General features: G+C 59.6%; 1 protein-coding gene across 1 annotated transcript; it reads right to left on the minus strand.

Moving 5' to 3' along the window:
• Positions 1-1,355: 1,355 nt before the first annotated feature.
• LOC103167102 (homeobox protein cut-like 1) lies at positions 1,356-9,009 on the minus strand. Its single transcript, XM_029051102.2, has 6 exons — positions 8,969-9,009; positions 5,224-5,432; positions 4,080-4,172; positions 3,562-3,648; positions 3,243-3,366; positions 1,356-1,574 (listed from the first exon to the last, which is right to left on the minus strand). The coding sequence occupies exons 1-5, from the start codon at positions 9,007-9,009 to the stop codon at positions 3,311-3,313; spliced, it is 486 nt and encodes a 161-aa protein (XP_028906935.1). The 3' UTR covers positions 1,356-1,574; positions 3,243-3,310.
• Between the last annotated feature and the right edge of the window lie 4,556 nt (positions 9,010-13,565).

The following is a 13,565-nucleotide window of genomic DNA, read 5'->3' on the forward strand; positions in this document are numbered from 1 at the left end:
GCCCCCTTTCGCCCTCCCACCGGGACACCCAGACGGTGGGGGACCGAAGTAGCCGAAGGCTCCGCCTGACCGCCGGATGGACGCGGCGGGGCCCGCACCTATGACGGGTTTCTACCTTCTTTCCACCGTTTCATCGGTCCCACGGGCCCCGGCTCCTAGCCAGTCCGCGCCCTGCTGCTCCCGCGGTGGAAGCGTTTAGGGACCTTACCCTTGCAAGCCCCCGTGACCCGCCCGGCCTTCAGCGACGGAAATCTATCAGAAACCCTCGACTGAGGTCAGCGAGGGGGTCGAGAAGGGGACAGAAGGGCCGGCGGTCCGTCCGCCGCCGGTCAGAGGTGCAAACGCCCGGGGACCGGACTCCCTTCCATCCCCACGTGCTACGGCCTTTGCCTTCTTCCCGACCCCAGACCTCGCCGGGATCGCAGCCCAGTCTCGCCCCCTGCCCGCGGTCCCCCTGCCCTCCCACTTCCTCCCCGCGGGCAGTTTTCTACGCGGAAAACCGGGCGCGGGGTAGAACGACCGTGCAGGAACCCCACTGGGGAGAGACGGAGGAGATTCCCCAGAGCAGGAACCGAGGCCCAGGGATCGGCGTCCGACCGGTAGATCGGGCCCCGGAGACACAGTGAGCCCTTCGGAAAGCAACATTGCCTCGGGGAGGCACGTTCGGGGTCCGGACCGCCGGGATCAGCGAGCGACCGGATCCTCTGGGCCCGAACGAACAAAGTCGCCCCCGGGAGCTTCAACTGGACCACCCGAGAGGGCAGAAACGCCGTGGAGCGGGAAGGAGACCCTCGACGACGGAGCGGGTCCAGAGGACACGGGATGGGGGCAGAGAGCCACCAAGACAGCACTGGGCTCCCCGAGTCCCCCGCTCTTCCCCATACGGAGTCACCGAGAGGAGAGTCTCCGCAGGCCTCCCGGGGGTCAGCGCCCGCACCGACTGCCTCCGGAAAGCAGACCTGAACGACTCGCGGCCCCCCCCCCCCCGGCCAAGCGAATCGCGCGGGAACCCACGATCCCATTCCATCGCCACCGCGCCTCCCAGCCCGCGCCACGCCCGGGACCGTAGGGACCTGAGCCGGAGGAGCACGCCCCTCCGCTTCTCCCGCAATCGGACGGTAGGGGAAAGAACGGGGACCCCTTCTGTCTTCTCGCGGCGACACCCCGGGCCCCCGCTCTTCTACGTGCTCTCTGCCGACGGACCGACGACCCAACAGAAGGGGCCAGCGGTCTTTCCTACAGCCCTGCCGGGAGGGACCGGGCCGCTCTTCCGTGGGCTCCCGCAGGTGGCCATACGGGGCTGTGGGGGGGGGGGGCGGGGGTTGGGGGGCGGTGCTCCGCCCCTCCCGGCCCCTACCCCTAAGAGCCTCCAGCCTCCGGGCTCTACCTGGGCCACCCACCGAGCTCACGCCGCCCCCGGATCGCGTTTGCGTCGTCGTCTCCGCCGCCCGGCCTGCCGGCGGCCCCCGAGCTTCCTCTCGACGTGCGCCTGCCTCCTCGTCCGTCACCGGCGGGGCCCCCTCCGGTCGCCGTTCTCCCGACGTGCGGATCTCCTCGACCGCTCCCGCGGGGACCTGGGAAGGGGACGGGGGTTCCGTGAGCCAGGGGCGCGGACCTCCCGAGCAACGAGGAGGGGCCTGAGATGCTCCGTCTCTGGCCGCCTGGGAGACCCACCACCCGGCACCGCCCCCCAACCCAAGGTGCTCATCCCTCTTCACCGAAAGAGTAACGGACACGATACGGGTCGCCGGCCCCGGCTCGCTCGCGCACACCGGGCCGGGCTTTCCCCGCTCCGGTTCCCGGAGCTGAAGAACCTGAAAGTTCCCCGATGGCCCGAGCCCCCTTCCAGAATCAGCTGCCGTAGTTACGAGAGAAAGATGAAACCCCCCCCTTTCTTTCCCCTCTGCCTCTCGACTCCGTTTCCGAACAAAGGAGCCGTACGGGGACCCCGTTGGGCTCCTTTCGAGCCCACGCGCGCCCACCTCCCCCATCGTACGAGGGGCGCCTTCTGGCCGAACCCCGGGCCGCAGGACTCTCCCTTTTCGACGCCCGGAGCCAGAACGGGCTCCCGCGCAGGGAAGGACGCCTCCCGCTTGCCGAATCACACGCTGCCTCCGCCTGCCTGCTGCTGCCTGCTGGGTGCGGGGAGGGGTTGGGGGTGTCGGGGGGAGACCATGGCTTGAAATTCCACCTCCTTCCCGAGGTCTTCCCCACTCGGGGGCTGAAAGCTTACTCCTTTCTTAGGAACGGGAAACGTTTTAAAAGGTGTTAGGCGAATATGACGCCCGTGAGCGCAGAGGCCTCCTGACCTCTAGGTACCGGAGAAAGCCGGGCAGTCGGGGCAAAGTCAGAGCTTCAGGAAGGGCTTGGGTCAATCCCGGGACGAAGGGCCCATCAGGGGAAAAGGGAGGCTCGTGAGTGGCTCGTCTAAGGGCCTCGAGGAGGGCTACGGAGGCGGCCGGCCGTCACCCGTTCCTCCGACTGTCTCCGTCACTAGGCCCCCGGAGACGACGGGGACGGGAAAAAATAGACAGGTCGCCTCGAGCGCCAAACGAGGCCTCGCTTTACCACGGGCAACAGTCAACAGCACCGGAACACCGTGGAAGGAAATCCTGGCAGCCAGGCGGGACGGGGGGGGGGACGGGGGACGGGGCTTAGGTCAATGAAACGGGAACGCGAGGCCCCTCAGCTCGACAGCCAATGACTCGGAGAGCGGGGCCCGAGGCGGTGCCAATGTCAGTTACGCCCGAGGGGCCGCGGGGCCCAGAGGGTCCCCCGGTCGTGACGGCCTACGGTGCCCGCCCCCGGGCGTCTACGGAAACAGCCCGGCCTTCCCGGGGGGCTGGCGCTTCGGACGAGATGCCCGCCTTCTCCCCTCGCTGCCAGAGGGTCTCCCACACAAATTCCGACTCCCTCCCCACCCCAGCCCCCCGCCGGCTGCCACCCCAGCTCTCGGACGATGAACGAGCAGCACCAGGCCTCGGTCCTTCAAAGTCCCCGCAGTCACCCTGCCGTCCCCTGGAACTTTCACAAGGCTGCAGCCGCACGCCGAGCACAGCGAGGGGGAATGATTCCCAGGGACGAAGCACGCTGACGTCCCAGCGGTCAGGCGCGGAGAACCGGGGTCGGGAAACGGAGTCCAAGTAGCGCTCGCAGACTCCGTCTGCCCCCTCAGGCACCAACCACCCCCACCACGGTCGGCCTCCAGGCCCGGAAACGCTCGGGCCGCTTGACCGACTCACCGTCACGGCGTGCCCGGGCAGGGTCCCCTTCCCGGACGCCCGCCCCGATGCTCCGGGCCGAGCGGCCGTCACCCGAAGCTGGACGGGACGCCCCCGCCGCCGGCGTCCAGGCTCCCGCTCCGGCCTGGAAAGGTAAGAAGGCAGCCCGTGAGGGGGCGGCGAACCCAAACGGGATCGTCTCGACCCGTTCTCTTCCAGACGCGGAACGGGGATCCGCGGCACCCGTTGGGGAACGGACCCGCCTCCCGAGTCGAGAGAAGCCCGACGCCTACTCCGAGCGCCCTGGAGACGCCGCACGGACGGACTTTAAGACACGTACCTCGCCGGACAGGAGAGGGCCAGGGCCACCCGGGAGGAAGCGGGTGGCCGCCTGGCTGAGAACGCCCGTGCCCGCTCAGCACTGAGCCTAAAAGAGAAGAGAAGGTTACAGAGGTCAGACAGTGGCCGCCTCATTCCCGAATGCAAATTCCCACCAGGCGCGCCCGGTCAGCCGGTCGAAGGATGACGCGCGTCGACCGCCGGCTCTTAATTCCATCGTGACCCCTGACTCTGCCCAGAGCCGACAAACCGTCGCGGTCTCCGGGCAGGAGCGACTAGAGACCGGTCGACGTCCGAGTCACAATGAGAACGACGATAACGATACCGGTATTCGGTGAGCCCTCATCGCGTGCCGAGCACCGTTCCGAGCGTCGGGGGAGGTACCGGGTTATGGGGTTTTCCCGCGTGGGGCTCGCGCCCGTCCTAATCCCCGTTTTACCGATGGGGTAAGCGAGGCCCGGAGAAGTTAAGTGACCGGCCCCAAGTCCCACAGCCGAAAGATCAATCGATGGCATTTACCGGAGGCTTGGCGGTCACTCATCGCCGGCTCCTCCGCGTGGGGATTTCTCCAACGGAGTCCTCTCCTCGGTTGCCCGTCGGCACCTCTGCGGACTAAAGGCGGGCGGGCCGAGAACGGTGGCGTCAGGGAGGACGGGGAGGGAGCCCAGAGCCCCGGGGAGCCCCGGGGAGCCCGGGGGAGCCCCGGGGGAGCCCCGGGGCTCAGACCGGCCACAGTCCATCTCCCCTCTCCCGCCTCCCCTGGCCGCCATCTCGCCCCTCTCCCGCCTCCCCTGGCCGCCATCTTGCCCCTCTCCCGCCTCCCCTGGCCGCCATCTTGCCCCTCTCCCGCCTCCCCGGCCGCCATCTTGCCCCTCTCCCGCCTCCCCTGGCCGCCATCTTGCCCCTCTCCCGCCTCTCCTGGCCGCCATCTTGCCCCTCTCCCGCCTCCCCTGGCCGCCATCTTGCCCCTCTCCCGCCTCCCCTGGCCGCCATCTTGCCCCTCTCGGGCCTCTCCTGGCCGCCATCTCGCCCCTCTCCCGCCTCTCCTGGCCGCCATCTTGCCCCTCTCCCGCCTCCCCTGGCCGCCATCTTGCCCCTCTCCCTCCTCTCCTGGCCGCCATCTTGCCCCTCTCCCGCCTCCCCTGGCCGCCATCTTGCCCCTCTCGCGCCCCTCCTCGCGCCCCTCCTGGCCGCCATCTTGCCCCTCTCGCGCCTCTCCTCGCGCCTTTCCTGGCCGCCATCTTGCCCCTCTCGCGCCTCTCCTCGCGCCTCTTCTGGCCGCCATCTTGCCCCTCTCCCGCCTCCCCTGGCCGCCGTCTCGCCCCTCTCCCGCCTCCCCTGGCCGCCGTCTTGCCCCTCTCGGGCCTCTCCTGGCCGCCGTCTCGCCCCTCTCCCGCCTCCCCTGGCCGCCGTCTTGCCCCTCTCGGGCCTCTCCTGGCCGCCATCTCGCCCCTCTCCCGCCTCTCCTGGCCGCCATCTCGCCCCTCTCCCGCCTCTCCTGGCCGCCATCTCGCCCCTCTCCCGCCTCTCCTGGCCGCCATCTCGCCCCTCTCCCGCCTCTCCTGGCCGCCATCTCGCCCCTCTCCCGCCTCTCCGCGCCGCCATCTCGCCCCGCTCCCGCCTTTCCGCGCCGCCATCTCGCCCCGCTCCCGCCTCTCCTCACCTTCCTTCTCCTCAGCCGACGACGCGGCGGGCGCGGGGCCGGGCCCGGGCCCCGCCGGGCGACGAGCTCTGAGGAGAAGTCCCTCCGCCCCGCTGGGCGGCCCGCGGCGGGGCTCGGGGGGCTTGGCGCTCTCTTCCAGAGCGGGCCCTCGCCGGCCTCGGCCCGAAGACGCCACGTGGCCGGGGACTCGGCCGATCTGGGCCTGGGGGCTGGGGGCCGGGGGCCGGGGGCCGGGGGCCGGGGGCCGGGGGCGGCCGAGCGGCCCCAGGCCTCCCGTACCCCCGAACCCAGAGACGACCCTCGCCACGGCATGGTCCCAGGCGGCAATGGCGGCGGGGCCCCGTCTTCTCCTCCGGGACCCGCGGCCGTTGGGCTGAACCAACCCCAGGCCCCTGAGGGGGGGGGGGGGGGGACACGGCGGCTCCAACGGTCCCTGCTGCCCCGGGGAGCGCGCCTTTCCGCCCGGGGAACTGCCGGCGCCCCCTAGCCTCCTTCTCTAATGGTTTGGGCCAGCGGTTACCGGGGCAACGCCCAGGCCGGGAGCGCGGGCCTGGGGGTGGGGGCGGGGAGCGGCCGGGCGGGCCTCGCTCGCAACCTTCCCAACGGTACCAGAATCTTCTACCGAGCTGCTTTTAGCTGGGCCGCACGTGGCGAGAGGATATTCTGCTCCCCCTCCCCTACACACGCGCACGGACACACACACAAACACACACTCTCTCTCTCTTTAAGCCCGTCATTGGGCAGGGATTGTCTCTCTTGCCGAATTGTACATTCCTAGAGCTCAGTACAGTGCTCTGCACATAGTAAGCGCTCGATAAATACTATTGAATGAATTTTCGGTCTGCCCCGCTGGCTCCACTGATGTGCATCGGCAAGTCCTCCCTACTGCAGTCGATCGACCGGTCGCGTTTATCCTCTTCCTCCGTCTCCTCCTCTAAGGGGACTTACTGAGTGCTTACTAGGGGCAGAGCACGCTCCGAAGCGGTTGCAAGAGTACGATGCGAATCGGTTGGCCGACGCGTTCCCTGCACACCACGAGCTTGGACCGTGAGCCCTTTGCGGGACAGGGAGTGTGTCCTTTCAATTGCTTCATTCGATCATATTTATTGAGCGCTTACTTTGTGCGGAGCACTGCACTAAGGTGTTGGGAGAGTGCAACAGTAAACAGATACATCCCCTGCCCACAACGGTCTTACAGTCAGTGGTGGGAGACAGACATTAATATCAATCATAAGTGCTGTGGGATTGGGAGGTGGGATGAATGAAAGGAGCCAGTCAGCACAACCCAGAAGGGAGTGGAGGAAGAGGATAAATGGTCTTGGTCGGGGAAGGCCTCACTGAGGAGATGTGCCTTCGGTAAGGCTTTGAAGGTTGAGACAGTCATTGTCATTCATTCATTCATTCATTCATTCATTCATTCGATCGTACTTATTGAGCGCTTACTGTGTGCAGAGCACTGGACTAAGCGCTTGGAATGTACGATTCGGTGCCAGATAGAGACGATCCCTTACCAACAACGGGCTCAGAGTCTAAAAGGGGGAGACAGACAACAAAACAAAACAAGTAGTCGGGCATCGATACCATCAAGAGAAATAGAATCATAGATATGTACACGTCCTTCATAAGATAGAGTAATACATGATATACACAAATATACACAAGTGCTGTGGGGAGGGGAAGGGGGTAGAGCAGAGGGAGGGCATAGGGGGAATGGGGAAGGGAGGAGGGTCAGAGGGAAAGGGAGTGCTCACTCTTGGAAGGCCTCCTGGAGGAGGTGAGCTCTCAGGAGGGCTTTGAAGAGGGGAAGAGAGTTCGTTTGGCAGATGGGAGGAGGGAGGGCGTTCCAGGGTCAGGGGTAGGACTTGGGCCAGAGGCCGACGGCGGGACAGGCGGGAACGAGGCACCGTGCGGAGGTTAGCGGCAGAGGAGCGGAGTGTATGGGGTGGGCTGCAGAAAGAGTGAAGGGAGGTGAGGTAGGAGGGGGCAAGGTGATGGCGAGCTTTGAAGCCAAGAGTGAGGAGTTTTTGCTTCATGCGAAGGTTGATAGGCAACCACTGCAGATTTTCGAGGAGGGGAGTGACATGCCCAGAGCGTTTCTGTAGAAAGATAATCCGGGCAGCGGAGTGAAGTATGGACCGAAGCGGGGAGAGACAGGAGGATGGGAGATCGGAAAGGAGGCCGATGCAGTCGTCCAGGCGGGATATCATGAGAGATTGTACCAGCTTGTACCAGACACGAAGGGGGAGGGCATTATAGGCCAAAGGTAGGACGTGGGCAAGAGGTCGTCAGCGAGATAGACGATATCGGGGTACAGAGCGAGTAGGTTAGCATTAGAGGAGCACATGTGTGGGCTGCGTTGCAGTAGGAGAGTGGGGAGGTGAGGTAGGTGGGGACAAGGTGATAGAGCGCTTTAATACCAATGGTGAGGAGTTGTTGTTTGATGTGGAGGTTTATGGGCAACCACTGGAGTTTCCCGAGTGGGGAAACATGGTCTGAACGTTTTTTAAAGAAAAATGATGGTAGGAGCGTGAAGGATGGACTGGAGTGGGGTGAGCTAGGAAGCAGGGAAGTCAGCAAGGAGGCTGATGCAATCGACAGGGCGGGGCAGGACAAGCGATTGGATCAACCTGGTAACAGTTTGGATGGAGAGGAAAGGCTGGATTTTAGCGATGTGGTGAAGGCAGAATTGACAGGATTTAGTGATGGATTGAATACGTGGGTTGAATGAGAGAGAGGAGTCCAGGATAAGGCCAAGGTTATGGGCTTCTGAGACAGAAAGGATGGTGGTGCTGTCTACAGTGATGGGAAAGTGAGGGGGAGGACAGTGTTTGGGTAGGAAGATAGCAGGTTCAGCTTTAAACATATTACATTTGAGGTGATGGGAAGACATCCAAGTAGAGATGTCTTGAAGGCAGGAGGAAATACGAAAAGGTGAGAGAGAGCTAATTAACTTGTACCTACCCCAGGGCTTAGAACTGTGTTGGACACATAGAGGTGCTTAACAAATATCATTAAAAAAAGAACACCCCCACCCCCCACCCCCCGCCACGCACCCCCCCCAAAAACCCCAATAACAACAGAGCTTACATTCTGCCCGGGAGACAGACATGAATATAAATAAATCAATTTTAACGTATGATTTAAAGAGAAGTGTAAACGTGCTATGGGGATGAGGGTGGGGCGAATAGTAAAGTCCCAAAGGTCACAGATCCAAGCATCCAGAGGACGCAGAAGGGAGAGGGAACCGGAGGGAAAAAGGGCTTAATCAGGGAAAGCCTCTCGGGGGAAGGAGATGTGACCTTAATAAGGCTTTGAAGGTGGGGAGAGAGGTGGTCTGGCATTTCTGGAGGGGGAGGGAGTTCCAGACTCGGGGGAGGATGTGGGAAAGGGGTTGGCAGGGAGATAGATGAGATCTCCCTAAAATTTCCCCTGATCCTCCTCAGTCCCTCCCTCCTCCTGCTCCTTCAACTCTCCCATTTTTCTCAGCAGTATCTCAAGAAGAGATCTTCTGCCTTTTCTCAATAATCCACCCCCTCCACCTGCGCCTCCGACCCTATCCACTTGCACCTTCTCAAACCACAGCCCTCCTCTTCTTCCCTCCCTGACCTCCATCTTCAGCTCTTCGGTCTCCAGTGGCTTTCCCCCCTCTGCTTTCAAACACGCCCTGGTCTCCTCTATCTTAAAAGATAAAAACAAACCCTCGACCCCACGGCTCCCTCCAGTTATCGCCCAATCTCCCTCCTACCATTCCTCTCCAAACTCGTGGAGGGAGTTTTCTATGCCCATTGCCTCCAGTTCCTCTCCTCCAATTCTCTCCTTGACCTCCTGCAATCTGGCTTCCATCTCCTTCACTCCACAGAAACCACCCTCTCAAAGGTCACAGATGATCTCCTTTTGCCAAATCCAACGGCCTCTACTCCATCCTAATCCTCTTTGATTGCTCAGCTGCCTTCGACTTTGTGGACCACTCCCTTCTCCTGAAAACATTATCCAACCTTGGCTTCACTGACACTATCCTCTCCTGGTTCTCCTCCTATCTCTCTGACCACTCCTTCTCAATCTCTTTGGTGGGCTCTTCCTCTACTTCCCATTCCCTAACTGTGGGAGTCCCTCAAGGTTCATTCATTCATTCATTCATTCAATCAATCATATTTATTGAGCGCTTACTGTGTGCATACCACTGTACTAAGTGCTTGGAAAGTACAATTCGGCAACAGATAGAGACAATCCCTACCCAACAACGGGCTCACAGTCTAAAAGGGGGAGACAGACAATAAAACAAAACAAGTAGACCGGCATCGCTACCATCAAAATAGGTGAATGGAACCATAGATAAATGCACATCATTAATAAAATGAATACAGCAATAAATATGGACAAATATACACAAGTGCTGTGGGGAGGGGAGGGGGTAGAGCGGAGGGAGGGAGTAGGGGCACTGGGGAGGGGAAGAGGAGCAGAGGGAAAGGGAGGGCTCAGTCCGGGAAGGCCTCCTGGAGGAGGAGAGCTCACAGTAGGGCTTTGAAGAGGGTAAGAGAGTTAGTTTGGTGGATGTGAGGAAGGAGGGAATTCCAGGTCAGAGGTAGGACGTGGGTCAGGGGTCGACGGCGGGACAGGCGGGAACGAGGCACAGTGAGGAGGTTAACGGCAGAGGAGCGGAATGTACGGGGTGGGCAGTAGACTTCCTGCAGAAACGATCTGGGCATGTCACTCCCCTTCTTAAACAACTCCAGTGGTTGCCTATCAACCTCCGCTCCAAACAAAAACTCCTCACTCTAGGCTTCGAGGCTCTCCATCACCTTGCCCCTTCCTACCTCTCCTCCCTTCTCTCTTTCTACCGCCCACCCCGCACGCTCCGCTCCTCTGCCGCCCACCTCCTCACCGTCCCTCGGTCTCGCCCATCCCGCCGTCGACCCCCGGGTCACGTCCTCCCGTGGTCCTGGAACGCCCTCCCTCCTCACCTCCGCCAAACTGATTCTCTTTCCCTCTTCAAAACCCTACTTAAAACTCACCTCCTCCAAGAGGCGTTCCCAGACCGAGCTCCTCTTCTCCCTCTACTCCCTCTGCCATCCCCCCTTTACCTCTCCGCAGCTAAACCCTCATTTTCCCCTTTTCCCTCTGCTCCTCCACCTCTCCCTTCCCATCCCCACAGCACTGTACTCGTCTGCTCAACTGTATATATTTTCGTTACCCTATTTATTTTGTTAATGAATTGTACATCGCCTTGATTCTATTTAGTTGCCATTGTTTTTACGAGATGTTCTTCCCCTCGACTCTGTTTATTGCCATTGTTCTTGTCTGTCCGTCTCCCCCGATTAGACTGTAAGCCCGTCAAACGGCAGGGACTGTCTCTATCTGTTGCCGACTTGTTCATCCCAAGCGCTTAGTACAGTGCTCTGCACATAGTAAGCGCTCAATAAATACTATTGAATGAATGAATGAATGAATGAATGAATGAGTAGAAAGAGAGAAGGGAGGTGAGGTAGGAGGGGGCAAGGTGATGGACAGCTTTGAAGCCAAGAGTGAGGAGTTTTTGCCTCGTGCGAAGGTTGATAGGCAACCACTGGAGATTTTTGAGGAGGGGAACGACATGTGTTATCGACAAAAATTAGACAAATTAGAAAGGGTTCGTTTAGTCGATGAAGAGACGAAAGTCTCCGAGAGAACGGGTCAAAGAACAGGACAGTAGGAAAGTGGCGAGCGGCCCGTTCACCCCAGTGGGGTACGAGTGACCGCAGCGCCCCGATCCTGGGCCGCCCTGCCAGCTTTATTGGTACGGCGAAACCCCCCGCTGGCACAGGGCACCCAATCGGGGCTAGGCACACCTAGTAACAGTAACCGATCAGTAAGCACTTTCGTGATCCCGTGACACCCGACCGGTCCGCGCGAGAGTGGCGCACGAAGTTTGAAGTGGCACATGGTGGAGGAGTTTCACGTGGCGTGGCCATTTTACAGTCCACATGGCACAGGCAATGGCGCAGGCATTTTACAGGTCACATGGCACAGGTCCCTTGGCTTGGGGTTGAGGCTGGCCTCACCATCACCATCTTGAGGCAATCCGCAACACATGCCCAGAGTGTTTCTGTAGAAAGATAATCCAGGCAGCGGAGTGACGTATAGACTGAAGCGGGGAGAGACAGGAGGATGGGAGATCAGAAAGGAGGCTGATGCAGGAGTCCAGGCGGGCTATTATGAGAGATTGTGCCAGCAAGGTAGCAGTTTGGGTGGGAGAAGAAAGGGCAGTTCTGGGTCCCCTTCTATTCTCCAACTCCACCACTCCCTTGGAGAACTCATTCAACCCCATGGCTTCAACGACCCACCTCTTTGTGGATGATTTCCAAATCTACATCTTCAGCCCTGATCTCTCCACCTCTTGACAGTCTCACGTTTCCTCCTGCCTTCAAGACAGCTCTACCTGGATGTCCTGCAGATACCTCAAATTAAACATCTCCAAAACAGAACTCCTTATCGTCCCACTCTTTCCTCCCGCTTATTTTCTCATCACTGTAGATGGCACCACCATCCTTCCTGCCTCACCAACCTGTAACGTGGGCCTTGTCCTCGACTCCTCTCACTCAGGCAGCCCGCATAGTCAATATGATACTAAATCCTGTCGGTTCAACTTTCACAACATCGCTTGCCATCCAAACTGCTACCACGTTAATCCTCCCTGCTGACAGGGAGCTGAGAGGTCTAATAATAATAATGGTGGTATTTGTTAAGTGCTTACTATGTGTGTGTCAGGCACTGTACTAAGCGCTGGAGTGGATACAAGCAAATCAGGTTGGACACAGTCCCTGTCCCATGTGGGGCTCACAGTCTCAATCCCCATTTTCCAGATGAGGTAACCGAGGCCCAGAGACGAGAAGTGACTTGGCCAGGGTCACACAGCAGACAAGTGGCGGAGCTGGGATTAGAACCCATGACCTTCTGACTCCCAGGACCATGCTCTATCCACTGGGCCAAATAGGATGGAGTAGAGGCTATTGTATTGGGCTAGAGGAATTCATTCATTCATTCATTCATTCATTCCATCGTATTTATCGAGCACTGTACTAAGCGCTTGGAAAGTACAATTCAGCAACAAATAGAGGCAATCCCTACCCTACAACGGACTCACAGTCTAGAAAGGGGGAGACTGACAACAAAACAAAACAAGTAGACAGGCATCAATGGCAACAATGTAAATAAATATAATTATAGATATATGCACATCATTACTAAAAGAAATAGAATAATAAACATGTACATATATACACAAGTGCCGTAGGGCGGAGAGGGGGGTAGAGCAGAGGGAGGGAGTCGGGCCGTGGGGAGGGGAGGAGGAGCAGAGGAAAAGGAGGGCTTAGTCTGGGAAGGCCTCCTGGAGGAGGTGAGCCTTCAGTAGGGTCTTGAAGGGGGCAAGTGTGCTAGTTTGGCGGATTTGAGGAGGGAGGGCATTCCAGGCCAGAGACAGGAGGTGGGCCTGGGATCAACGGCGGGACAGGTGAGAATGAGGTACCGTGAGAAGGTTAGCACAAGAGGAGCGGAGCGTGCGAGCTGGGCTGTAGAAGGAGAGAAGGGAGGTGAGGTAGGAGGGGGCAAGGGGATGGAGAGCTTTGAAGCCAATAGTGAAGAGTATTTGCTTGATAGGGAGGTTGATAGACAACCACTGGAGAGTTTTGAAGAGGGGTGTGACATGCCCAATGCTTTTCTTTAGAAAGATAATCCGGGCAGCAGAGTGAAGTATAGACTGAAGTGGGGAGAGACACGAGGTTGGGAGATCAGAAAGGATGCAGTTGCAGGAATCCAGTTGGGATACGGATATCATCTGTTACCTTAGAGAGAGCTGTTTCTGTCAAGTGAAGGGGGCAGAAGCCAGGTTGGAGAGGATCCAGGAGAGGAAGTAGAGACTGCAGCAGGTGCATACAACTCTGTCAAGACGTTTGGAGAGGATTGATAGGAGGGAGATGGAGCGAGAACTAGAGGCAGCTGTGCGGGTCAAGGGAGGGGTTTTTTTTTAGGATGGGGAATACAGAAGCATGTTTGAATGCAGTGGAGAAGAAGCTCTTGGAAAGTGAATGGGTGAAGATGGCAGTCAAGGAGGGAAGGAGAGAGGAGGTGAGTGTTTTAAAAAGGTATAAAGGGATTGGGTCAGAAGCACAGTTGTGGGGGGCCAGATTTGGAGAGGAGGCAAGAGATCTCTTCTCGAGTTACCATGGGGAATATAGGGGGAGTTGAAGAGGGCGGGGGAGAAGGGGGGAATTGGAGAGGAGCAGGGGAGATCTTGGGGAGATCCCACCTGATGGTTTCAATTTTGTTTGGTGAAGTATGTGGCCGGGTCATTAAGGGAAAGGGATGGC

This window comes from Ornithorhynchus anatinus, chromosome X1, assembly GCF_004115215.2.
Source record: "Ornithorhynchus anatinus isolate Pmale09 chromosome X1, mOrnAna1.pri.v4, whole genome shotgun sequence".
Taxonomy (NCBI): Eukaryota; Metazoa; Chordata; class Mammalia; order Monotremata; family Ornithorhynchidae; genus Ornithorhynchus; species Ornithorhynchus anatinus.

Coding starts and splice junctions, on each gene's coding strand:
- LOC103167102 (XM_029051102.2), bottom strand. CDS start 9,009: ATGGGCATAGAAAACTCCCTCCACGAGTTTGGAGAGGAATG. Junction 5,433..8,968: donor CACGAGTTTGGAGAGGAATG/GTAGGAGGGAGA, acceptor CCCGGCCCCCAG/CCCCCAGGCCCAGATCGGCC. Junction 3,649..4,079: donor GAGTGACCGCCAAGCCTCCG/GTAAATGCCATC, acceptor CTTCTCTTTTAG/GCTCAGTGCTGAGCGGGCAC.